Below are 26,802 nucleotides of genomic sequence, written 5' to 3'. Positions count from 1 at the left end.
AGTGAAGTTATCTAGATTTATAGCTTAGGCCCTGCACCAACAGCCAGTGCAAAAAGAATTGGAGACAAATCAGCACTTATTTCATGCCTGAGCATAACACCCGAGGCGTATGTATAAATACAGTAGGAGCAGATAAAGTTTGCCATTAGATGCACAACACAAACTCCCCCACTGCAGGAGCAGGCTGTGCCCTCCCAGCACGACTCAAAAGATTGACAGTTCTCCCCAACATGTTTTTGTGTCACTAACTTTTTCTAAAGATGATTCATCAACTTGTTTCTCCACTGGATTAATAAGCTCGTAACAATGTCTGTGTCACTTCTTTTCTTTAACATTTCCTCTCTCCTCTTTCCTCCTTTTTTGCTCTCCTTTGTTCAGAGAAGCAACAGACAACTCACCCACTATGGATGAGTCTCAGTCTCCAACCCACCAAAGTACTGATGAATAGAGGTATAGTAAGGGAACGTTTTGTTCTTTCATCCTTCTGCCTTACAGTCTGTGAACACAGTGTGAATAACCGGCATCCCGCTGTCCCAAAGGAGCAGCCCTTTTAATTGTGTGCCTGTTTGTTTGGCAACAAGTCCTCCTTCAGCTCTTGGAAGAACAACTTGAAAGCATCTCGAAGGCCTCTCTGTGCCTTTTCAGCAAGTTTGCGGCTGTGGCGCTTTCCCCTGTGAAAGAGGACTTCGGGCCAGCCCGCTCTGCATGCAGAGGTTGAACGGGCACAGAGAGCAGGCGGTAGCGACAAATTTGTGGCTGGGGACATCTCAAAGCAGTGTGGGCAGAGTGCTGCAGGGAGAGTCTGGGAGCAGCGTGGCGGGGAGACGAGCTTGGGTATATGGGGGCTTCAGGGGACCGGGACGGAGCTCCCGGCAGTGCTCCAGCCGTGGCACCGAGCACTCCTTTCTCCTCCTTCCCTACCGCAGAGCAGAGCTGTGAAGCAGAGGCTGTTAGCAGCAGCGAGATTTCGAGGAACGAGGAGCAACCCTGGCCCTGTTCCTGTGGGAAGACAGAGGGGGAAGGGTGGAGGGAACAAAAAAACCCTTGGAGTATTTCTATTTTAATTAAACTGCCGTCGCTGTCTGACACTCTCCTTCGAATCTACAACCATTCACAGCTGGCATCTGTCAAGTATTTCAAGCCCAGCTTTCTAGAAATAACCCATAAACCTCCATACTCCAGCACAGAGCTGGGAAACAAAAGGCTTTTTAACATGCAGATGGTGATCCCTTGCTCAGGTTCCTCCCAGACACCGGTCCCAGGGAAACCAGATGGAAAACAGGACAAAGGAAGCAGGAACTGCTGGACTGCATCAGATGTGAGATCAGTCCTGCAAGGCAGGGAGGGAGCTGAGGAAGGAGTGAGAATCCCACGGTAAACAGATAGAAAACGCATCTCCCACTTTTGGCCTCAAAACAATCTCTAGTTTGGAAGTTGGGTAAAATCAAAGTGTGAGGGAGAGACATCAATTCTGACTATTACTATGTAGAGTCACTCTTCAAAATATCAACAAGATTTTGATCTGGCAAGGAGCTCCGCAGACTAAGCCAGAAGCCTGATCGGAACTTTAAGATAAATAGCAAAGAAAATTCCTATAAACTATCTCGTCTGCTCTGTGCAAGCAAACAAAAAGCCATGCAGCAAAAGAAGCAGTAGCTTGTCAAGAGAGGTGCCACAAGATGAGGACTAGGCTACCTATTACAAAACACGGTCCTTTCCACATTGGACCTGGCACCCTCTCACTAGTCACTTCCTAGCTCATCCCTGGAAAGCCACGTAACTCTGGGATTGCCAGATGACGCACGAGCCTCTGCCCAGAGCAGCAGTGCTACAGGAAAGCACCACCACCCTCCTCCTTCCATGTTCCCACTAGGTACTGCAGTCTATGGCCAGGAGGGCTGCTCTGCAGACTTGCTCCCTGGAGAGCATCCTACTAAGAAGCTCTTTACCCCAGCTTACTGCTGGGTAGGAAAGCACGACAGAGCCCTTTAGGCAAGGCAGAGCACTGCTGCTGTACCCCCGGAGGGAAGAAGCCACGTACAGAGAAAGCGGAGGCAGATGTGGTACCATGGGTGGTGGGATGGACACAGCTGGTGGGGTCAGCCACAAGCTCTCGCCCTCCAGCAGCTGCTCTGCTCTCTTGTAGCGCATCACCTTCACAAAGCCCCTGCTACTGGCCAGCAACGGGCTGAAAACACAACAGCTCTGCCTGTTGCCATTCAGGCATCATCCAAAACTCTGGAGAGGCTACCGGAGCTCGGCTTTCTCCTGCCTCCTTGCACCAGGCAGGTTGCCGGGGGGAATGGGACTGACGGGCAAGAGCAAACTGGGTCAAGGCAGGGCCCTGCATGCTGAGCCCAAACGTCAGCTCTGGGGGCACCTGCAGAGTGCGAATGTGAATATCCTGCGTTCCTCCCCACCTGTAATACGATGTTTTATGCCCATGGCTGAACTTCCCAGAAGCCCTCGTTGTCCTAATGAAGTTTCCTTTCTCCTGCAGGAGCTACAACGATAGCTGTTTCCTGGATTCTCCCCTCTATCCAGAATTAGCAGATGTCCAGTGGTATGGGCAGGAAAAAGCCAAGCCTGGGACTCTAGTGTGAACCCCTGACCTCAAGTTAATCACATCAATGCCATTCTGAGATCACCTCACTGCCTCTCATTTGCCTTACCCAGATGCACTGTCACCCAGCACCAGCTTCAACTCTAAGCACTTTTCTCACGATGCAATTCAAGACGACATTTACAGAACACTGGCCCTGAGACATCCACCACGACAGCGACGGACCGCAGCGGATCGCATTGCCAGGCTGGTGCACGTCCCTCCCACGGCCCGCAGGGCAGCGGGTGCAGATGAGCAGCCATCTTGATAGTCAGTCAGCAATTTAAAAATTGATTTTCCTTTGAAACGATGGAAGCCTTTCAAGGCTTACATCAAATCATATTGTTCTGCTGCATGTAACAGCAGTAAGATTTCCATGACCTGCGATCTGAAGCCAACAGAGCATTAGTTGAGCATTAGTTTAAAGGGGAGGAGGGGGGGCAAAATGGGACAGAGGCCGAGAAATGGATATCATAGTCCTGAAAGTACATCTATTATGAAACAGTAAAATCCTGTCACTTCAAAGATGTGCCAGAGTCTCGCAATCAGATCTGCACTGCCAAAGATCGCCACACCAACATGGGCAGGATGAGTTTGCTCAGCAAGTTCTTGTGACAAGAACATCCCTCTCATTTAACTCAATGGCAGACACAACCACCTCCTGTAAAACGGCATTTCCTTCTTCGCTTTGAGCCCACCTACATGCAAGTAAAATAACCCAACGTGCTGAAGACACACTGGAGGTCTGGACTGGTATCACAGCATCACTGTCTACAAGCTACTATGAAACTGGACAAACAAGGTTTACAAAGGCATTATCTGAAGCAGAGGCAAGTACTGCTACTCACAGCATCTCTGTGGCTGGCACAGGCTGCACACCAATACAGGGAGAGGTTGGGGTTGTGCTGGTTTGTTTTTTTTTTTAATACTCTGATGAAGATAAAAATTGCCAAAAAACCTTTCTACAAACAGATACAGCCAATAAATTCTAATCTATTTCTGCACAAAGCGTTAACGTGAAATCAAAAGGGAAAGCACATCGCAATCTAATTGACACGGTAAAGCTGCATTAACATATCTGTTCCACTCATCTTCCCTTCGTTAGCACCAGTGTAGCAAAGGGCTCGTCACCCGGTGTACTGCTGTGTGGGAGAACCGGTCTGTCGGGAAACGGAAAGGCTCCGCAGCGGGGTTTAACAACCAGCAGACTAGGCAAATTTTCCCATTGCAAGAAGCGACCACAAGAAAGAGAAGCAACTAAATTAGGTGTTGGGCACAAGCGAGAGCTGCCTACTGATACCAAAAGGAATCGTACGAGAGCGTCATGGAAGGAGCTGCAAGTTTACACATACTTTTGAGCAATGCTTTATACATGTCAAGCCATGGAACTTTAAAAGGCCTCAAAGACACTTTTGTAACGAACAAGTGCACAATCTAGGTGGATGTTGAAGCTGGCACATCTAGTCTTCATTGCGGTGCTATGCTGTTTTTATTGCCACTAGATGGGGGGAGGCACCCCGCCTTCCCCCGTTTGTGCGTGCAAACGAAGATTTCCTATGGGAAAGGCATTAAAAGAAACGGCTGGAGGGGGCTACTTTGTGAAAAGCAGAAACTGAAGTTAGCTTTAGTTTAAGGAAAAAAGAAAAAAAAAGTGCAAGCGTGTGTGCGTGCGTGTGTTCCAAGAATAACAATAGCGTCTACCAGACAAAGTAGGGCAAAACGTTGAAAATTAAACACCGCGACTTGGGGGGCTGCCACACCTTTTGGTATTAAAATTGCTGGAAAACTGCATTCCAGGCTTTAAAAGAGAATGGGTTCTTCGTAATTAGGCTTGGAAAGATGATGGGGTTTCTAAAAATTAATGCAAGCGGCTCATGTGAATACCTTTCTGCAATACATACTAGAAATGTTTGCTTCAGGTCTCTGCACTTGCCTGCTGTGCCGCTGTCTCGCATCACTGGTAAGGCAGGGGAGGCGGCCTTGCAGAGAGGAGGACAGCGACGGGCAGCCAAGGCTCTTACTTGTCCAGGGAAATCCACGGCAAAGCCAGGAAGGAAACTCTTTCATGTTCACACATGAAGCATAAATGAATTATCCCTCTGGAAAAAAAAAAAAAAGAGCATACTTTTTTATACTGGCAAGGGGTTTTTAAAGCTAGCCATGCAAGCCTCGTGCTTCTGGACCCCCGCAAAGAATCACCGCAGGAGCACGACCCCCTTTGACAATAACTGAAGCCTTGTAACCGCTTGCTGGAAGAACAGACAGCGGAGAGATTGCACCCTTTATCTGGATGTGCAAAATGCTGTTTTCACCATCTCTCTGTGCTTTGGGGTCTTTAACATGGGAATTATTTCAAGCTCCTAATTGGATTTTTAGCTGGATAAGCGAGAGTACCAATTAGTGACATTTACTGGTAAGATTCGGTAGCTAAAGTGAAAGGATTAAATAAGGACCAAATTAAGCAGCAGCAAGTAATTTAGCCCACGGAATTTTAGGGGCTCTGAGCAACTGTCTGTTTTCTTTTTAATTTCCTTGATAAGTGGTTTTGGGTTGGTTTTTTTTTTCTGTGTACCTTCTTTTAATTAAAAAGAATTCAACAACAGCGGCGCTATGAGGCCTCTGGGCACTACAGGAAGAAACATTAATTCCTCCAAGACCAGATCTGCAGTTTTGCAGCAAAGGTTAAAAGGTGGCAGCCCTGAAATTAGGGGGAAAAAAAAAAAAGGTTAGCCTGAATTGCAAACAGGCTCGAGTAGAGAAAAAGCTTTCTAGAAACGGATTGAGTTTTGCTTTGTGTTCTGCTTTTCTGTTTTGCAATCAAGGCACACGTGAGCAGCCAGTCTGGTAGTAAAGACAGATTAAGTAAAACAGGTTTTACTGTTTAGCTCAATTCAATTAAACACAAATGTACATAAAATGTTAATCATATGAGATTAACATATTTAAGTATAACATGGAGGGGTATATACATAGCTATTATATACAAGCACTTGACTACCAACTTAACCCCTCCTTTACTTTTTTATTTTTCAAGGCTCCATCTGACATAAAGCCACAATTGCGTTCTTAGTCTACATGTCTGACGCTCCCTCTGTTTAGCCGGGAGCCGGGTGTACGCTCCACGCACCGGGCCGCGCTGGGAGGCAGGGTTTATTTTCAAATGATATTATATGCAGTCGAGTGTTGAAAATGTTGAAACAGTCCAATTTGTTTTCACTCTGTATTAGTTTTAGTTTCAGGCATAGCCGATCCCCATTCAGGTGCTATCAGATGACCAGTTACTGCTTAGTTAACTAGATGTAAAGTTTTACATATATATTAATGTCAATAGTTTTATTACAAGTTGTGTAAAATGGACTCTCTAGTTTAAAAAAAGAAAAAAAAAAAAAGAAGAAAAAAATTAGGTCTCTCCTGAAATTGACTTTAGAGCATGGAAAATGATTTTACTGGATTCTGTTCAACTGTAATCAAGGAAAAAATATGTATGTTGTAGAAAAAGTTGCAGAATTAAAAAAGATCTGCTTTTAATTTATTCTTTTTGTATTAAGAATTTGTATAGTTACCTTTACATTTTGCAAAACGGTGTTGTCAACACTTCCTTATTAAAGCATTTTCAAAATGAAACCTTGCAGTGGTCTTTTCAGGAGGGCACAGCGCCTGGGGAATCCTCACCCTGGCGACCGCACCACCGCCTTGCGAAATGCTGGGTCCAGATGTGCGCACAGCTGGCCCGCGTTTCCGGGAGGGACCCACTCGTTTGCTGTCAGGGGGCCCGACTGCAGGAAACACTGGGCATTCCCCCTGAAAAGCCCATCCTTCAGAGATCCCTTGGGATTCAGCGCTTGCCCTCAGCAGACCCCTGCTCACTCTGTCGCGCCTTCTCTCGAGCACTGGTCTCGGGGCGCTCAGGAGGTGACTTGAAAGAAGAAGAAACCGCGTGACTGACGTCCCACCACAGTAGGAAACAAAGTCACGAAAATACTACTTGCTTCTAACACACCTAACTTGAAATAACTAAAATTAACGCTCGCTTATACAAATCGGCTGCTAAGGGGCTACAAGGCTGTTTGCAGCAATGCCAAGGTCTGTAGGACGCTCACCCCCCGCGCTCCTCGGAACCGCCTGCTCCTTGGGTTAAACTCCTGAAGAAACGCCTGGTTTAATCTCTGCTGCCGAGGCAGCAACATCGAGAACCCACCCGACAGATGCTGCTCTCACTCAGGAGGGGGCTTGCCCGGCCCCTGCACGGGGCTCGGGGTGCCGCTAGACACCAGTTTTTCCCTCCGTGGGCAGCGGTGACTCCTGCGGCCACCCAGCACCCCTTCCAAAACGGCCGGCAATTTCAAACAGCCACACGCTCTCCACATGGGACCCATCCGCACTTAGCGCCCAGCGCAGTTGCTTCCCATTCTTTCCATTTATTCCCACTGTCCGGGGAGCTCCTTTCCACCCAAGCATCTCTTCTATCATCCACCCAATCCACCCCCACGCCACAGGGAGCCACCAGTGGCACCAACCCGGAGCCAGGAGGCCACCCCGACCATCACCTGGCATCGCTGTGCGGGGGACAATCTTGCGTAGTAAATCCCCAAAGGGGTTTGGGATGGGACAAAATGGCAATGACAAAATTTTTCAGACATCCCCCTAACTCTGGGCCTTAGCTCAGATTTACTGCCAGTGGCTCCAAAGCTGCTGCAGGCACCCCTTCCAGCCCTACAGCGCATCAGGAGCGGCTTTCCGGACAGCCTGCTCCAGATTCGATACCTCTTGGAGGGCACCGCGCCGTGTACTCATCCCCCGGGTCTGGGAGCAGGCACGCTCTCCTCCCCCCGAGAAGTCAAGCCATTTACATCTCAGCCAGGTCCATTCTTTGGGCAAGACTGGATCTGTAATGGAGATCACGTGGCAGCTAGCCGGAGAGGAACCCACTTCCTCAATCAAAATAAATTGATCCCGCATACACTTATCCTAAGAGCCTTTTCAGCAACACAGACAAATAGCAAGCAAGGAACTAAAGGCATTTAACTACCATTGGGCATGACACCACCGATATAAGCAGGTATCGTGTACTGTGAGAGTACGGGGTATCGCACCACCTCGCGCAGCCCCTTCCACTGCCGGGCTAGGGAAAGGGTGGGGGGCTGCAACAACCAACCACAGGTACTGAAGTCCCAAAAACACTCCCAGACATCGCTACGGTGAATGCATGACTTCATGCTAAGGCTACGAGTCTTTGGGTTTAGAGGAGTTATTTCCGCCTAATACAAGAATTATCAGAAATAAACATCTGGAGAAGCCCAGAGGGAAAAGTCGAAATCGCTAAACTGAAACATACCCTCCCCACAAAAACTGTCAAGCAGTGTCACAGCTGCGCCACACCCACTCGTCCCTAAACTCTAAACTAGAGTCGGGTGGGTTTTGGATTTTTTTGGCTAAAAGGCATTATTAACTATTTGATCATGGTCTGGTAGCTGTAATTTGGGGCCATCCAGCTGCAAAGAGCCTCCAACCGATGATGAAAAGCAGCTGCCGTAACAGTGTCCCCCCCCTTGCGATCCCCTGAGGACCGAAGCTGGCTCTCACGTGCAGGACAGCTGGAAACTCTTACATAGATATGCCGTGAGAAAGTACTTCTCAGTTCCTCGGTTCCCCGTGCAGTGCCATTCCACGAATTGCAAGGGGATCAAGTTCTTCCGTCATGGGATTCATTCAAGCAAGGCGGCTGTATTTCAGGGACTGTCAGCAAGGAAGCACATTGCTTAAATTACATTCCTTAAAACCTGATCGGACTAAAACATTCCAACCCCAAATTCACATCCCTACAGGAGGTGCATCCCCGTTCAAACTGGTGTTCAGGTACCATTAACACTTTCCTCAATAATTAGCCCTAAAGCAGGAGGGAAAAATCTGTCTATTACTATTACAGATGCCCTAGAGAATCCAGTTCCCTCTAAAGCAGACATTAACAGTGCTCCTTAAACCATCCCGTGACTACTCACTTGCTGCACTTGCCAGGGAAGTGACAGCTCTTCTAAATGAGGGACAATATTGTCCCTCAATTACTTGAAGAGTTCAAAACTAAGGTCAGGACGAAGATTTAGGAAATCATCTGGGTGGGGAGAGGGATAAAGTTGCGGTGTTATAAATGTTTCCTGTTGTAATAACGCCTCCAAAGAGCACTGCAAAAAAATCACCAGACACCACTGTTAATGAAACTCTTCCACGCTCTTGACATCTGCCCAGCTTCTCCCCACAAATCCCCGTCTATTCCCCAAAGGCCCCTCCCCAAGCACCAGTTAGGTCTCATCAGCCTCATTTTTATTACTTCTAAACTGTTTAAGCTCTTGACATTTTCTCCGGGGTCAGACACTCCAGACTGAAAAACTCCTGTGTCCAAAGAGGCACTTCAGAATACAGAGAGTCTCCAGAAGCACCTCAAGTTCCTCAAGATACTCCTCCAAACTCACTGCCAGCACAAATCCCCCAGCATCACGTCTCACAGTGCCACGGGACACTGTAAATACCCACGAGAGACAGGCAACTCCTGCAGAATAGGGCACCGGTTCCTGCCCCACGCTTCCAGTCGAGGTGAGGAGCCAGACAAACCAATGCACTGAATACTAACATGTTTCTTCAGGAAGTGGTTCTGCCCACATTGCGCCAGGCCTACCGCTGCGGCAGCAAAACCCTTACAAGTCCACAGCCCACGAGTGCCAGACGTACCAGAAGACCTGCTGCCTCACAGAAGGGGTAGCAGGATACCAGATTCAAATACCTGCCTGAATCCAACCCTCGGCAGCCAGGACCAGAGCCTCCCCTCTCCACTGACAAGGCTTCTCCAGCGGCAGAGGAGTGGGCTCTGTATTGGCTCTACTGGATCTGTGGGGCCAGGCAGATGTGAGGTCTGGGTTCTCTCAAACGTGGGTAGTGGCAGTTATTAGCAGCCACTGCAATGATCAACGATTTGTTTGGAGCTTCACTGTAGGTCCTAGAAAGGCCTCCTTAAGAGAAGGACACGTTAATACTGCTGCAGAGGTACTGCTATTCTTGTAATTAAAAAAAGCACAGGATTTCAGCCTAAGATTTTAAACCAGCACCACTAAAAAAGTTTCAGTATTTCACTGTTTATGCAGAATTAGACATCATCATTTCTGTGAGTTTCTTCGCCATTCCCAGTCAAGATGCACAATGGTAAAGATTTGTAGCTGCTAGAAATACTGTACGTGGTCATGGGAGGTCCTAATTATTTTCTCTGCAATGCCCAGCAGACTGAAATTTTCTCCAGATGTATAAAAACGGGATTTGAAAGCCTCAAGAGCCGTAAGATTACTTCCCCCAAGCCCAGAAGGTTTATATTAAAAATGTCATTACCAAAAAAAAAAAGAAAAGCCAAATCCGATGTATTCAAGATCAAAAACTCTTTGCACCGAGACTGGCTGTATTTTTCAACTGAGAAATATATAAACCTTTTCTTTTTTTTTCTCCTGATAAATACCACATGAAAGATTAGCCATTAAAGTCTTCATATTTACAGAAATAACCAAGATTCAGATTTGACTGCTTCACCCTAATCATCTCCCCACATCAGTCTCCAATGGGAAAGCAGCCAAAAAGCTCCACATATGCTCCTTGCAGGGCTGAGTCTCACCTACAGCTCTAAGATATGGGAAACAGTTCCGTCTGTATGGTTCCCTGAATAACAAACTGAAATAAAAGCAAGGGTCATGTTCATTGTCCCCTGGTCATTGTCCTGATCATACCCCCTTCAAAAAAACCCCCTTCTTCTGTATATTGGATGTGTTCAGTGTAAAGCATAGATTTAAAAAGAAATCTAAATAAATGGGGCTCGTAAAAAGGAAGCTGTAGAGAAATCTGCTGCTTTATGCTTTTTCGCAAAGCCCACCCTAGGTTCCTGGTGGTGTTAAAGCACAAACTCTGTCTCTTCAATCCTCTCTGGGTCTTGGAGATTAAAATGTGAGTCACGCCTTGGACACCACAGAGCCTCATAAAGCATTGTACTCCACACATTTCGATGGGTCTGTTGGGAAGTGCTTCTGGCAAATGGTCATGAGCCTCTTCAGCCCCTAGGAATTAACAAAACAAGGACAATTCTGTAATAAAACTGCAGCTGTCAAACAAACTTAACAGTCTATAGTACTTTTAAGCTTAACAAGAAGAATTCAAAACAAACTGCTGCTATTTTGGAGTTGTTTTTTTTTATTTGGTTGTTTTTCCAGTTCTTAAGTTTTATGAACCTTTCTGCCTGCAAAATGTCAAGTTATCTCCAATATTAGAGGAGTCTGTGGCATAACCAAAGAGACTACAGATTCAGTCCTTCATGACAGATTCATTGTGAAGGATCACAGTAATGCTTTAATCCCTCTTCCCCACCAAGAGAGAAAACAATACTATCACAGTAAAAGATACTTAAAAGAAACCTGAATATTAAAAGTAATCCTATAGAGAAAAAAAACAATTTCTGACACCAAAATGAGCTGCACAACTACGAAATGAACCACAAAATTTCTCTGGAGGAGAGGTGTCATTCCTCCCCACAGCAGCACCACACCTGACCTACACCGTGGAGGCAAACTGAAGAGGTAATCAAGAAGAAAGGCAGAATGTCGACTTTTCTCTTCAGTTCTTTCAAGGCATTGATTGCCAAAAAACAACGTGACAGAAACCCTGTGATTATTTTCTTTCAAGTGACGCATAAAAGTCTAACAAACAAGAAAGAAAATTGCTGTGGCAGTAACGTAATTTAGCAGTGACATTGTATTCCAAGATGGCCAAATCATGTGCCTGTCATTAGACACTCACGACAGAAAATGGCTCCTCACTGAAGGGAAAAATGATTCAACAGAGGATGCCTTGGCCTTTTCAATGCAGGCAAGTCTGGAAAACATGTCCTAGCACAATAATGACTCCTTGTTTGGGATGTTATGATCCTAGGTTCCTTGTAAATCAGAAACATGTTAGCTTCATGTAACTGCTGGAAGCACAGATAATATTCCACGCTCCAGTTTGAACCAGACTAGCTAAACAAGACCTGGTATTTAAAACCAACACAGAGAACGTAAATGTTTAAAGCCAACTCTGCCTTGGCGCTTCAGTAAGTTGTGTAATTGAGAAGCACAGATAGGAAATCCACAGTGGGAAGACGAACACGAAGATTTCCTTGACCAACAGATGTAACCCCAAAAGCAGATAAACAACAAGCTGAGGAATTCATATACATTGTATCTTCCAAAGGGCATGCTAAGAGAGACCAAGCAACACTACAGAGCAGAGATCTTTCCACTGGAAGAGTGGCAAATGGACACAGATGGCCAATTATTCACCAAAGTTGGAGAAGAAGCATTATGGCCATGTTGAGGCCCACAACAATCTTCCTTCAGAGTCCAAACTCCTTTTTTAACACAGACCAACAACAAAACTGTTTGGCTTAACATAAGCTATTTCATCCATTAAATACTTCCAAGCAAGTATTATGCTAACTGGAGCCTGTCTCTGAAGATGTGTAACCCACCTGCCAATTTTCACCTTACAAAAGAATTGGTCAAATTTAATTTGTTGGCTCTGTAAGTATCTGGAGCTTCCTCTGACTTCACAATGATATTTTCACAGGTTATGATATTAAAAACTACAGTTGAAGAGAAACCAAAGGTTATACTTGTAGCCCCAATACAAAGATACTCTAGGTAGAAGGAGAAGTTGCATTTTACAAGCAATCCACTTGCAGACATCTGCAGAAGTTGAAAAGCAATGGGAGTCCTTCTGCCGCAGCAGCCAGAAGCTCTGAGCTCCACGATGCTGCTCTGGAGGCTTCAGAGTTAAGCCAGAAGGTCTTTATCTCAATGAAACTGAAACTGGCAAGAGGCAAATACATTTAACAGTACAAGGAGAGAAGACTTGTTTCCTCAGACCCATCCACTCATTACACTGAAACATCAGAGAAGAAAAACACCACTGCTATTAATTCCACAAACAACAGAAGCTCATTACATGAGTATGAATATGCATAGGAGGAATTGAACCTGGAATTTTGAGCCCACGCTGTTAAAGAAACATGTTTGAAAAATGAATGCATTTATCTAGTTGCAGAAATAGTCAGAAGGACTGTATTCCACAGTATTAAATTCCACACATGATGTTAAAACCATGATGAAAGCAGTGAAGGAACTCAGGAGAATAAAGCATGTCTTCACAGCTACTTTGGCATTCATACAGGATGACAATAGTTAAGACGTAGGAAAATCCGTTAGCCCAGCACTAAGAGCCTTCAGGATGAGCTACCTATTAAATGGATGTTATGCTTGACCCAAACTAAGGCAACTGTCCATTTCTAGGACCTTTTTACCACATCACCTGTCATTATGAAACCAATATTTCTCAAAGATCCCCTAACTTCAAAACCAAATCTGTTGGATTTCCAAAGCTAACGTTACCTGAATATACTTCCTTTGAGTTTCATCATTGAGAACGTGGGCTACGTGCTTGGAGAAAATCTTTTCACGACCCGTTCGAGCGTGGATGCCAACCATAGTGACACCAATAGGCCAGGGAGCATTTCCAATAGCCATCTGAAGATAGGCATCGTTTGCCTGAAGGAATACAGTGCATGCACACTTAGCAAAAGGACATCAGAAAGCAGAGCATTTTTGCATTGCCAGATACAACACCACCACATGTTCCAGTCTCTCTGAATCAGGTTTCATTGCACAATATTAACCAATTTTACCACACACCTTCCTAACACAATTCATGTTTATGCTGAACTCTGAGGGAAACAAGGACTATGGACTTTACCTATAGAGTGATGAAAGAAAGCACTGGATAAGGCAGTCTAATATTGATTAAAACTCAAGTTTACTGGGACTATTTTCAGTCAGTTCCCACAAGCTTTTCTGCTGTAATCACCTTTACAACCCTTGCCGTTTCGGTTGCAGGCTAGACTAGAGAGCCTGGCTGTAAGCGCAACCCACTGCAGGCCCACCTTGTGTGCGCAGAACTGAGGTCACCCGGTACGCAGGAGTGCACTGGGGCCTGACAGCTCTCAGGGAGAGGAGCAAGCTTCCAATGAGGCTGAGAACCAGCTCTCTACAAAACTGGGTTAAATAAGCACATTTGTAACAATGTTTATGAACAGAGCAGTAGCAGCAGTAAATGAATATGAAATTTCCCAATCAAGATAGCAGCTCCTGTTTCTTAACATAAAGCTGTAGCAGACAACATCCCTGGGGAAGAACAGTGACAAAACTTGAAGGGAAAATTAATAGAAAGAAAGAGAGAAAGGAAGAGAAGTACAGAGCTTAAAAAAAACATGACAACTGAGAACCAGGAAAAGAGGGGGACAGACACATATATGCAATTACAGAAACAGAGCTTCAAGAAGGACTTGGAGCAGGACATTCCTCCACTGTTCGTGAGCAGCTACAAGACTCACTGATAAAGAGTTCATTTATCACCTCCCATTTAGTGGCGAATCAACAAGAAGTAGCCATTGTGACCCATAGGTGCAGTTTCTTCCCATTTGGCAGTGAGCAAACTGGGAGGTGAATAATGAACAAGGCAGGGGGTTGCAGACAGAGCTGAAAGTAAACCTGAAGAAGGGACATGACTTTGTCTTCACCTACATGAGGCAGGATCTGACTCACTACTTACTGTCTTAAATATGGTTTTGTGATGAAACATAGTATGTGAGCATGCAATTAAAGACCCTTCCAGGACTGTCACAACAGGGTTAATTAAGGTTGAGCAGACAACTTCCATTCTGGCATTTGCCTACTGTCACATGTTGATTTCAAAATTTAAATCTTTCGAGCATTTCATCTAACAAACAGCAAGAATTTCTGGCTGACAGTATTCACTAGGCTGCACAAACCAAAAAAGCACAGAAGACAACAGCAGGCAAAAAGAGACAAGTCTCTTAGGAAGCAAAATGGAAAAGGATATGAGTACCTTTAAAGGCACAAGGCTCATTAGCCTAATTAAAAAAAAAAAAAACAACAGAATTTCCAAATGCGTACTCAACTCCTCCAAAATCAGTCTGTGAAGTTTACATAAAGCCAAGCACCTCCAGGAGAGAGGAATACAGGGGATTAACCCACAATTCCCGCATACTCACTACTTTGAGAAGGCACTGGAAAGGGAATTTCAACATAATGATGACAATCAAAAGAAAAAAAAGTGCCCCAAAACAAAACCCCACTATCATACATCCCACACTTTCAGTTCTACTTTCAAATGATTTGGATTAAACTTGCCTTAGGCCATCTAAAGTTTTTTCAATAACAAAAGCAGGTTTGCTTGCTTCCTTGACAAACTATTCCGAGTCCTCACAAGAATAATAAGAAATACCAGAAATTTAAAGGCAAAACATGGGTCAATTTCCTCTGCATACACAAGCTGCTTAAGCAAATGCTATCGGTATTTGAGTTCCACTTCTGAAGGCAGCTACAAACAAAACCTAACACTGCCTTTGATCTTGTGTGCCAAAGTACTACTGTCTCCTCCAGTGAGCACACTTTGTCCAAAAAACTTTTCATTAACTTACCTCAACCTTACCAGGCCAGCTAATGTAAGCATAGCCAAAGAAAGGGACAGTGTCTCATATCAGTAACTCAGTTAATCTCAATTAATTCCGAATTAATTAATAAACACCCTATTCATTTAACCTTACAATATCAGGTTTCCCATACAGGATTCCTCTGCAACTTAATATAACCATCTCTGAGAAAAATTCTATTCGTGCTTGCAAAGCTCTGCAGTTTCACCAGCCTCAAAAGATCTCCTGACAGGCTGTGGATCAAACACTGCCTGGAGCCTAACCTTTAATAGCCATTTTTCATTTTGTTTGAATGTATGTTGTGTGTATTTCCAGTATCTTCAAAATGCAGAAAAATGGGAAATGTTGAAGTAATAAACTCAATCTGTTAGAATCAGACAGCCCAAACATGCTGGAAGAGTACAAACAAACATACCTTCACATATTCTCTTTGCAACATGAATTTAATAATATCTGTTATTGATTCTTTGATGTCTGCAGGAAGTGTCTACAGGAGAAGAAGAAAGAAAAAAAAAAAAGACATCTTTACTTCAGAATAGCAGCTCAGGAGTATCACCCTACTCAGCATTTATACAAAGTTTAGCACCTACCCTAGCTTGAGGACCTTAACAAAGGAAAACATCTTCGTTATTTAGTGGAAAGATCTGAAGCAAGAGAGGTTAAGTGGTTACACCTAGTAGCTTGCAGCAAAATGCAAAATACATCCCAATTCTCTATCACGTTTGCAACCCAATGAACAGGTGATACATAAAGCAACACCTGGAAAAGCAGTGGGCAGGCAGAAGAATTCACTGATCAAGATAAAAAGGTCAGAACTGGGAGTCAAGGGCTCTAGACACAGAAACCCTGACCAACTCATTTATCCTCTCTTCTTCAGTGAAGACAACATTACCTTAGGAAAGGGCACTAACCACTGGGTACTCTGAAAGCAGAAGTTAAAGTAAGTCTTACAGGACAGTGACATTTAAAAGCGATTCACCCTTTTCCGAAGTTTTCTGAAGAGCGGCCTCAGGTACGATTCTGTCTGCTTTTGAGTGGCACTGTTCAGCTTCCCCTGTACTCCCCGTTTCACGTAGTCTTCTCTGGCATTCAGCTCCTTAGCCCAAACTCCAAGAAGAAACTGTACGAGGAACAAGCAAATTTATGTCATAGTGCCATCTAGTGACCTTCTCGGCAAAAAAGGTGGGAACAGTGGTTTAAGCCACCATGGTAAAATGAGTTTTTTGTAGAAATCTGAATTAAAAAGGCAAGAAGCCTCTTTCAGAAGGATAGGCAAAGAGGGATAGGAGCAACCCTCCTAACATAAAAACATGTGGGCAAGGGCAGAGCATGTATAAAAAGGCGTGTACAAAACAACCCAAGGAAACAACAGTGTAGGTATCAGTGCTGGGGGGGAGGAGAGGTACATAAAAAGAGCAGAAATCTAAGTAGAAGACGCTGATGTTTCAGGGCAATTTGTGAAGGAGCCTAAGGAATGGTGAAGAACACAGTGAAAATTCAACACACCAGAAGGTAAATATGTCAAATGTACCTTCTCTCCACCTGGAAAACAATTTTTGAACTTTCTTTGTCTGACTGCCCAGCCCAAACTATATTAAAATCCCAATTTATCTTATATACACAAATAAAAGCTTCGGCTCTTGCTGTGACTTCTGATCATCACAACAGTTATACAGGGACCGGCTGACTCAAATGAGAGGCAATAAAGGCTTCTTGCCAGGAAACAAGGAAACAATTTTCTCTTATCCACTTGAACCTGTTTCCTTAACAAAGCCAGTGGACTTCCTTCAAAATTCTCTTATTTCACATAACAGTATCAGGTAACATTTCATTTCAGCTTGCTGGGGAAGAGAGGCAGGGACTCCTCGGAAGTTTTTAATGCCATAGTAGTACACAGAAGCAACTACATACTACTGCCTCAATTATCATATGGAAATCAAAACCATATTTATTTTGTCTCGAAAAGTAGGACCAGATTTTGAAGAACGCTGCTCTCCCAACAGCTCTTTCCCAGGTCTAGCAGAAGTCACTACTGTGACTAACCAAGGCTGTGGAGTGCCAAGCATTTAAAAAACCCCACACCTTAAGCTAATATGTGAGTTTTTCTCTCCAAGCAGCTGAAACCATCCCTTCCATTCACAAAATGTATCCGCATCATAGTAAAAAATATGACACAGCTACAGAATAATTAATCTATTAGAGTTTGTTACCTTCAAGAACTTCGTTATGATGTCCATATCATAGTGATCATCACCCCGTCCTAAGGATTCTCCCAAAGCCTAGAACATGAGAAAAAAGTTTGCCTAGAAGTTTGCCACCACCACGGCAAAGCATGATTCACTGCATCATCAACTGTAATAAACTCCACCAGTAATCCAAAACACTAGTTAGGAAATGGAATGAAACAGCTATATATGCTACTGTGATTCATTAATCTATTAAAAACATTTAAGTCAAAAAGCCAACATGATTATTTCTGAAAAGTCAATGCAACAGTAATTTTTCATTCATTAACTACTAAATTATTGGCATAATTAGCAGCTGTCTGACAGCACTGTATTAAGGGGAACTGTGGGTGCACTGCATTTTTTGAGATCCCCAGAGCCATCAATTACCCCAATTATTTTGTTAAGCTATTTCAATTCTCTGATGTATTGGGGCTTTTTACCATTTCATTTAATTGTAACTGAAATTGAGGGAACAAATCTTAAAAAAAAAAAAAAAAGAAAAAAAACACCAAAAAAACCCAGTAGTATGTTCCAATATTCTAGCTTCCCGCCAAAACCTCGAAACTGTTAATACTAACAGCAATTTTTAGAAATATTTTCCAGTAGGTATAGTTGGATTTGTAACCTATTTCCATTGTCCTCACATTTCCAAAGTGAGTTTTACTTAAAAAACTTCCTAGTTTTGGAACCCCATTCAGTGTAAGCCTTTATGCTCAAGGGAATGCAGCCAAAATAACATAAAATTAAGACTGCAGTGTTTTCAAACTTTTCAGAAAAAGATTACTTTCATGGCTCAAACCAAGCCTGCCCTACTACCCCAAAAAGGAGATATTTTGAGAACTAACAGATCGATAAAATGCAGCCCCATTACAACTGGTGTCCATTCTGGTACTACAGTTATTTTAAACCAGAACCCGAGTACCCCAACAAAAAAGCCAAAGACTATCTCCTAATAATAATGTATTCATCTAAGTTTTCAGTTATAAATCAGATTATTTCTTAAGCATGCTTTTGGAGGAATGTTACAAAGATTAACTCCTGCAAAAAGTTTTGAAGATTAAGGGTAAGTCCTCAGCTCAAGTTAATGTGCTTTTCAAAACATCACCCTAAAATACCATGAACGCATTTCATGGCACTCATTCTCTGCTCACTTACACAAATACCACGGTATTCTCTCAGAACATAGTAACCATTTGCACTGAAGTTTCTGGGACACATCGTCTCTGCACTTTTCATATTTTCTGTGATCTGCCTACTTCTGATGTCCACTTCTTTTTTTGTCCTGGATGTTTTTATATCAAACATTCGTTCTGTATGTCTATTTTTCAGAGTCCGTCTTTCTCGTATAGGGAAAATTCACCGGTACTAAGCTTATTACCCTCTCAAATACTCATTGGATAGGTTTTGGAATCTATGACCAGGCAATGCATTTTTATTAAATTTTTTACTTCCAAACCCCCTGCACAGGGAATCTGTATCACTCTCCTTGCAGGAAACTCCTACCCCCTTTCTGATGAGGTGTTGTAAAAAAAGACCACTTGAGTTTTCACATGTCTACTGTATCTGTGGTGCAACTCAAGGCTTAGAAACCTGAATTTCCTAACACAGCGTATTTAAGGATACTTCAGAACGCCTAAGCTAGATGTTGTAAACAAGATAACTTTGTCTAAACAATCCTGAAGCTTTCTCACACAATATACTACATCTAAAATCCCCTAATTAAAATCTACCCATTACGTACTTCTAGCTCTTCAATAGTAGTATTCTCCTCATGGACTTTCAAGTCATTCTGTGAGTCATCGTCTCCTGCTTCTTGGCCGCCTACAATTTCATTCAGATACTGCTGGTCAATCTTATCCAAAGCAGCCTTCAGGTCATTTCTCAGGCCCTGGAAAAGATAAGAAATTATTAATTTACAATAAAACCTCAAGTAAATAAAAGCAGTTCAGTACTGTCACTGTGAGCATCCAACTTCTGTTTAAGAAAAGCCAAATTCTGTAAAAACATGATTAATGGTTTAGTTTTGTTGTCCAAATTTAAACTGAATTCAAAGAACAGTTTCTGGATTGCTTCAGCACTTAAAAAACAGGTGCCTGAACTTCTGCAATGTTCATATCTATGAAAAAGGCTTTTTACTGTATTTTCACCAGAAAAGCATGGAGGACTGAATCAACTTCTAGGACATTCTTCAAGACATTTTCTCCAAGCAACGCCCTGAACCACCCCAAAACAAACAGAAAACAGACCACAACCATCATCAGCTCTACAAGTCTTCACATCTGCCCTGATAAAAGCTGTAAATAAGGTAAGTAACACTCCTTCGGTACTATCACATAGAACATTTATGTAGTTTCTCTTTATTACCAATGATTTAAACATAGCAGAATGTTTTACATAGATTAAGTGTTTAAAATCCCCTATTCTAGAATAGGTGATTAAAAAAAATTAGAATCGGTTTGAAACCATATATATCAAGTTAAGAGCTCCTTTTAAGTAGAACAAGAAACTCAGCTCAGTCACAGTTAGAGGACTTGTATTCTTACCCTGAGACATAAAATATAAAGCTCTGCACAGGAGTATGACACTTCCTATCCTAAGATAAATTCAGCCACTCCACTGGGAATAGATATGCAGAGTTAGTTGCCCTCTTCCATCATCATACTTGACTGTCTGGAGCGTTTCTATTAATCATTTAGTAGTCTAAAAATGTCTGAACCACAAACTGGTTATAGTGACTATCTACATTTGAAGCAACACGTAGCAACAGGAGTGACTGAAAAATGTAACACAAAAATCCAACACAATCCTATTTATGAGCTCACTATTTCCTAATACTCCTACTACTGTTATCAATGTCACTGGAGGGGAAGCTTTCATTAGCAGAATTTTATTTTAAAAAAAATGTTTAGATCTGTTTATCTTTTTTTAAAAGACTTGAACAGAAAAAGGCTTTCGTTTTTTGGGCAGCCCCAGCAAAGACACTGCAAACAATTCAGTTTGCCACAAATTAGGAAAGAAAATCCAAATCTGCATTCCATCTTCTCACTTAACTGATCAATTCTTAAGACAAAAGGAATAAATCAGTAAACTATGGTTTTAGTCTTTTAGTCATTTTTTGAATCAATGGCTACTTTAAAGGCAAGGGGGGAAAATCAAGCTTCCCTAATAAGTTGTAACTCTGGAATCAAATGATTTGAAAAATCATTTACATATCAGGAAGCATGCAATCCTCCTTCCTCTTACCCATACCTTCTCAGAGATGCATATAATTGCAAACACAGGATAGCTTTAACAGTAAATAACTGTCTTCTCTACTGGTTAAAAAGTAGGTAACAGCACAGGCTGGAGGCCCCTTTTCCAACTGAAAATGCCTAGAAAGTTTCTAGGGTTGAGCTGTCTAACATAAAGGAATTGTAACTGTGCACAAAACTATGGCATTTAACATACTCTCTCAGGCAATAAATGAGACGGAGCAGATCTTCCTCATTGCTCTGTACTACCCCTCCCTCCTAAAAATTAACAGTTACTGAAACTGATTTTCGGTAACTTTTATAGGGTTCCTCATTGGTTATCCCACTACAAATAAGTAACTAGTAACTATCCAGTCTTACCTTGTTCACTTCAGGTGCAAGAATTTCTATCTTCCTCAAACGTTGAAACGCATCATAATCTGTTTCTCCAAACAGCCTGATCGGCTCACCTCTCTCTCGTAACCTCCTGATAACCTGAAAAGAATTAAAGCATTCCCTTATGCAAACTCGTAAAGGAAGCAAAATAAAATCCAGAACGACGGATTTATTTACTTTGCTTAGAATAACAAGCTGAGCTGGACTGGAGAGGAAATGGCAATATTTTAAGCAGTAGAAAAATGTTCCAGACACTTTACAATCTAAATATAAAATTCCCACGGTATTTCAGTGAAAGGTCATTCCAAATATTACCAATCTAAATTTTGCATAAAATCCCAAGCCGCTTGGTACAGCCTAACTTTTTCCTGCTCTGACTTGTTTAAACAAATACACAAAAATCATCCCTCTGGCAGAGCTTAAAAACTATTTTCAAAATCACAAAGGAACTTGACGATAATCTCGCTCACCTACATGTCCAGGGCAATAAAAATACTCCCTAACCAGGCTGCAGGTTGTCCCAGCACATCTGCAAGCCTGATTTGCTGAAAATTGTCATCTTTCAGCATTTGGCAAATATTAAGTCCCATAGTCTAATGTGATAGTTACTTTAAAACTAGATATAACAGAGGTATAACATCCTCCCTCGGCTGATTTGCAAAGTCATGGGCAGAGCCAAAAACTAAACTTTATCCTCCCAATTCCTTATCTCATGCATTGCTTCTAAATCTCTTTATACTTACCATTGTTCACTTAGTGTATCAAGCAATAGGCTTATTGATGTATGAATCACCACGTAATACTTTGGTGATAAGGAGAAGGGCTTACACCTCTTTTCATGCCACCGCTTAATTATACCAATAGACTGGTTGGACAACAAGGAACTAAATGAATTGAGACATTAATTCGTTTATTCAGTTCAAGTGTCTTGCTGTATGTTGGCAAGCATTTGACTTGCAAATGTATCACAAAACCAGGGGTGGATAGAGTGCTGGCACAGCAACACCTAAGCCTCGACCAAAACACGCACCCAAGCAGATCAATAGCTGTGAGACACTGCGCATTACAGAGGACATACAGACCAAACCTCAAACCAAACATGAAACCAAAGCCCACATTACAAGTCCTGTGATATACTCCTGTAAAAACCAGTAAGTATCTTGCAAATTAAGGGGACATGTGACATCCTTGGATGATCTCAGCTGTGAATTTAGAATTTATTCCGTACTTCGGAACCTCCTGTTTCTCTTCTGCTTTAGGGTATAGATCTGTTGGTGAACTCACATTCACATAGGTACTTTTATCCTTAGGAAGGACAAAGAACACACCAGCTGCTCTGGCTTCAGGACTTTTTCTTCTAGAAATCAAGGTGAACATCCAAAACTTAGTTTCTAAATTTGGGTTCAGACCAACGAGCTACAAAGAAAAGAAACTGGGAGAAAAATCTTGGAAAAAGTCAGCGTGCCATCTTCAGTATTATCCAAGGATAATACTGATATTCAGGGTACTATTCTAGAAGTCATCTGAAAGAGCTGGAAAATGCTATAGCACATCTGTGCAAACACATACGACAAAGAGGCTCTACCCATCTGTACCTCCCTACGCATTCTACTGGTCAGCAGATCCTTGGTGAGTGAAGATGATCATTAATTGTTGACTGTAAAAATGGGGCTTATTATTTCGTACAAACTGCCATAAAAAGTACAGTTCACTAGAAAAAACAGCCCTAACAAGAAATTTCAGATGGATTTGCTGTAAACTCAGGTAGTCTGTTTATGATGATTGATTTTACCTCCTGCCTGGAAAGGGTCATCGGTAACTTTTCTTCTGCCAGTTCGAGTTCCAGGACTGGATTTGATGAAGTCAGTGGTTTCTCTTCCTCTTCCTCCTGCTGTACCTACATTCAACAAACAGTTACTAATGTGCCGATGGAAATAAACCCATATATTGACAGCAATGTGAAGATACAGAACTCTGGAACACAGATTTTAATATGACAATACAAACCTTTAGTTTCATAGTTTTTATTGTCTATAACTGAATGTCACCGAACAATAAAAGCTTTTAAAAGTATCAGTAATTAACTGACACTTCTGCAGGCTGCAGGAAGCAGTCTCTATAGCAAATGGAAAGGACAATTGCTAAAATTTGGCAATCATTTTAGCAGGCAGATGTCAGCACTAGTGCCAAAAATAGCAAATCCACCCTCTGCCTGTTGATTCCTGCCCCTGCTCTATCCTCCTTACCCATGCAAAAGCATTTGCATCGCTATGTGATGAACCAGATGGGGGAAATGATTCAAACAGAAAATAATCTGGCAAACACAAAGAAAGGTACCCTTCCCAGCCCCCTTAACCTCCTCATCCAGCTCACCAGGCGTAGCACATGCATGGACACAAGGGCAGAAATGAAAACCCAAGGGCAGGGAGAGAGTGGGGCTGCTTCTTTCAGTGGCAGTGTCAGATTAAAATGTGTATTACCTACAGCATCAGTGAGCTGAGTACAATTAGCAGTGATCCACGGTTTCTACTGGGTTTTGAGAGGTGCTTGTTTAAGGTAACACATCTTTCTCACAAGCTTGCCATAGTTTTTTGCAGGTTGGAAAAAACCTACAAAAACCTACAACTCCTCATAGGGATAGGATCTTATTAACAACTCATCTTAATCTAAAAGAAGGTCCCTGAATCAAACAGAGCTTTCCTTCTTCATTACTTAATATTTTAATAATGCACAACAACTCTTTGATCAAAGTAACTTTCAGACAGCAGTCATGCAGCTACAGTTCCTTTTATAAGCTCAAATTTGACAATTCTGACAGCATGAGCAGATTGCTGTTGGTAATACTCCTCTAATAAGGAAATATTTCCAGTACTTACTCACATCTTGTTTTGTCCTAGATTCCTTATTAGAATTTATTTCCTTTCCGTTCTTGCTAAAAGGGAAATGCTCCACTTAATCCTACACCACTCTGTAGCATTCTCTGTGCATGGGCAGTACATTGTCATTTCCAGTCTGTATTTGGGTTGATCAGTTTGATGACTGTATTAGACAGATTTTTTTAAAGAAGGTTTTCTATTCTTTCAGGCCAATGTGCCAGTCTTGCACTCCAGTGTCAGTATGACTCCATGTGGATGTGACTCTTGTGGCTCCAGCCACAAATCTATATTCAGTGCTATACTAGCAAACACAGAAATCAATCCTATAACCACAGGTGTTTGGAACAAGCAAGGGAAGGACAATCAAATCAATGCTTAACACATAAAGGGAGGGGAAAAATAAAACTTCCATCAATGCAGGAAAGGGGAAATTGACAGGGGACAGAAAATATGGAAGAACTGCGTAAAAATATATATATATGAAGAAATACACTCCCATGGCAGAAGGATACGTACAAATTTTAACTTACAAACATTCTTGAAATCATAAAGAGACAGCAGCATTGGGGGAAAAGATTTGATCCGTTCTGTCAGCTGGACTCCAAGTTACAAGCAATATCTTTACCACAGTTATTTTGGTTTCAGTGCTTTCTTTTTCAAGCAAGTCAAATTATTACAACTTATTAAGCAAAGCAAAAACGCACCTGAATTTAAAAAGAAATCAGTCTATATTCTACATCTTATTAATGTAGCATAGATCAAATGCAGAAATCTGGGAGGCTCTAAAAAGGTACTAAATTTAACGAAGCAACTTATTTTAAAACCGTTTTCAGTGTTACATTTCAAATCAAAACCAGTGCCGTAGCAGCACAGATAATGTCACTTTAACAGCCATGTAAGGTTCTGAAGAATTCAAGCTAATGCTCAAAAAGCATCACGTAGTCATTTTCACTTGGAAGAGCGACTGGATTCACAGAACACTTTCTCATGACTATATGCTGCACGTGCCAAGAATCGTTTTGGCATTGATGTTCAAATATTCTACAAACAGATCAAGGTTTCAGAATAAGTCACTAACTGGGTAAAGTTCAACTGAAAACAAAGCTCCTATTTGTGCCCAGTAACAGCAAACAAGATTACGAACCTCTGCCTTCCACAAGGGAATGCACACCCCCTCCCATACACGTACCATCAGGCAGGCAGGCAGACGCACACACTTGTAAAAGAAAACAACATTCTTTCCATTTCAGTAAACTATTTCCCTGACACCATTACAAGGCAGATAAAGCCTTCCAGATCACTCATTTGTTTCAAAATGCGCCCTAGGTTACCAATTGTTTTCTAATATTTTGCCAGCAAGAAAACAAATGCTGTTGTTGCACTCTTTCAATGATGAATGGTTGATGGCCAAAACATAGAGTATGAAAGTTGGCAGATCTTTTTAATATGCGCCCACGCTATACTGATTTCTTTTGGACATTTCGACAAGACCGTGAAAGTTATCCGAACGGATGAAGTTATCCGAATGTATCCATTTTTTTCCAATAAGGGGGGGGATCTAGATCAGATCCAGTGTTCATGCCTAACAGCACAATTTAAAAAGAAAGGAAGACAAGCTTTGATCCCAAGCCACTTCATGCTTTCCACGAAAAAATAAATAAAATAAACAAAAGCCAAATCATAACACAAACTTAAGTAGCTGTATATCATGCATATCTTTTCCTGCATTGAAAATGCTTTTGGAAACTCATACCTCTCCAGGTGGCTTCTCATTTACAGGCTAATGTATAACATTAACAGATTGAACAAAGAACAACAATTATCATTAACAACATTTATACTGTTGATAAATAAAATGTAGACTTCAAAGTAAACATACAAATTCCTGGAAGAACAATTACCGTACCTTGTAGCCACATCTCTGAAAGTAGGCCTCCTCTTCTTTTTTAGCTAACTCACTGCGTTTGAAATATTTCTTATTTCCCTAAAAGAGAGGAAAACTGTTAACAGTTTACAGTTTTGCATACTTGGGCAAAAATGGCTCAAACTTCCTTACTTGATTTGGTGAATTCAGCTACATCCTTTCATGGAGATGGCTACACTGTCATGCAAAGGGGACAAGTTGGAAGCACCTCTGAAAATCAGCAATATAGAGTGACTTCACAGCATGTATGTATAAGCAGGCTTGAAAGTACAATGAGTCCACCAGCACTTTAAAAAAACCACGTTCTTTGTCATGTAAGGCCATGGTACTTGCTAGCGTAAAGCTTCACTTCAGAAGTGCACAACAAGGCCCAGGTTGGAGTACAGGAAAGTTGTTTACATAAACCATACAAAACATGTCATTTCACACTAAATCAAGGAGGTGGGAGAAAGCACCTTTGTACAGAGTATTTTGTAAGCTTGTTTGGGACACCTACGTGGAACTGTGTTTGATAAGACCTTCCAGACACACATCAGCTGACAATTGTGATCACCCTGAAGCATTTCCCTTGATTAATATGAAATATTACTTCTTTCTTCATACTTTGCCTGCCTAACTTACCACAGCCCCGGATCACAGCTCCCTACTTCAACCACTAATGCCAAAACTTAAACTCAGACATCCACAAAAGCGCTCTGCCTTACTGTGGGCATCGTTAACCTAACGCACTCGGCACACACGCACACCTCTGTGACCCTACTATTGCTATGAACGTTCTGCAGCAGTGGTGAGGAAAGGGATCCACACATCGTTCACCAAAGGTGGCACAAATTTTTCTCATCTCTCAGTGCCTGAAATAAATAACTAAACCAGCTCCAAAAGGCAAAGGCACACAGCGAGGCCCTGAAGCCAGGCTGCTTCTGCGCCCCCAGTTCTCCGGTGCCGCCAACCCTAAACACCTCCTGACTCCCTCCCCTG

The 26,802-nt window shown here is 42.4% G+C and overlaps 2 protein-coding genes across 2 annotated transcripts in view; one reads left to right on the top strand and one right to left on the bottom strand.

Moving 5' to 3' along the window:
* Nucleotides 1-2,603, top strand: part of FRMD4A (FERM domain containing 4A) — a 32,558-nt gene extending 29,955 nt beyond the window's left edge. Inside the window, exon 11 of the mRNA XM_009573905.1 lies at nucleotides 2,501-2,603. Coding sequence (XP_009572200.1) covers nucleotides 2,501-2,603 — 103 coding nt within the window. The remainder of the gene's footprint in view (nucleotides 1-2,500) is intronic.
* Nucleotides 2,604-10,320: 7,717 nt separating this feature from the next.
* On the bottom strand, nucleotides 10,321-25,884 carry PRPF18 (pre-mRNA processing factor 18; the record flags this gene model as incomplete). Its single annotated transcript, XM_009573906.1, has 10 exons — nucleotides 10,321-10,686; nucleotides 13,051-13,206; nucleotides 15,586-15,657; nucleotides 16,150-16,290; nucleotides 17,381-17,449; nucleotides 19,140-19,286; nucleotides 21,010-21,123; nucleotides 22,817-22,921; nucleotides 25,654-25,680; nucleotides 25,807-25,884. Coding segments are annotated over 10 exons (990 nt in total), but the record flags the coding sequence as incomplete, so codon positions are not given.
* Nucleotides 25,885-26,802: the final 918 nt, after the last annotated feature.

The sequence above is a fragment of the Fulmarus glacialis genome, unplaced genomic scaffold (assembly GCF_000690835.1).
Source record: "Fulmarus glacialis isolate BGI_N327 unplaced genomic scaffold, ASM69083v1 scaffold22433, whole genome shotgun sequence".
Classification (NCBI taxonomy): Eukaryota; Metazoa; Chordata; class Aves; order Procellariiformes; family Procellariidae; genus Fulmarus; species Fulmarus glacialis.
Note: the sequence above shows the minus strand (reverse complement) of the source record. Positions and strands in the feature narration are given on the sequence as shown.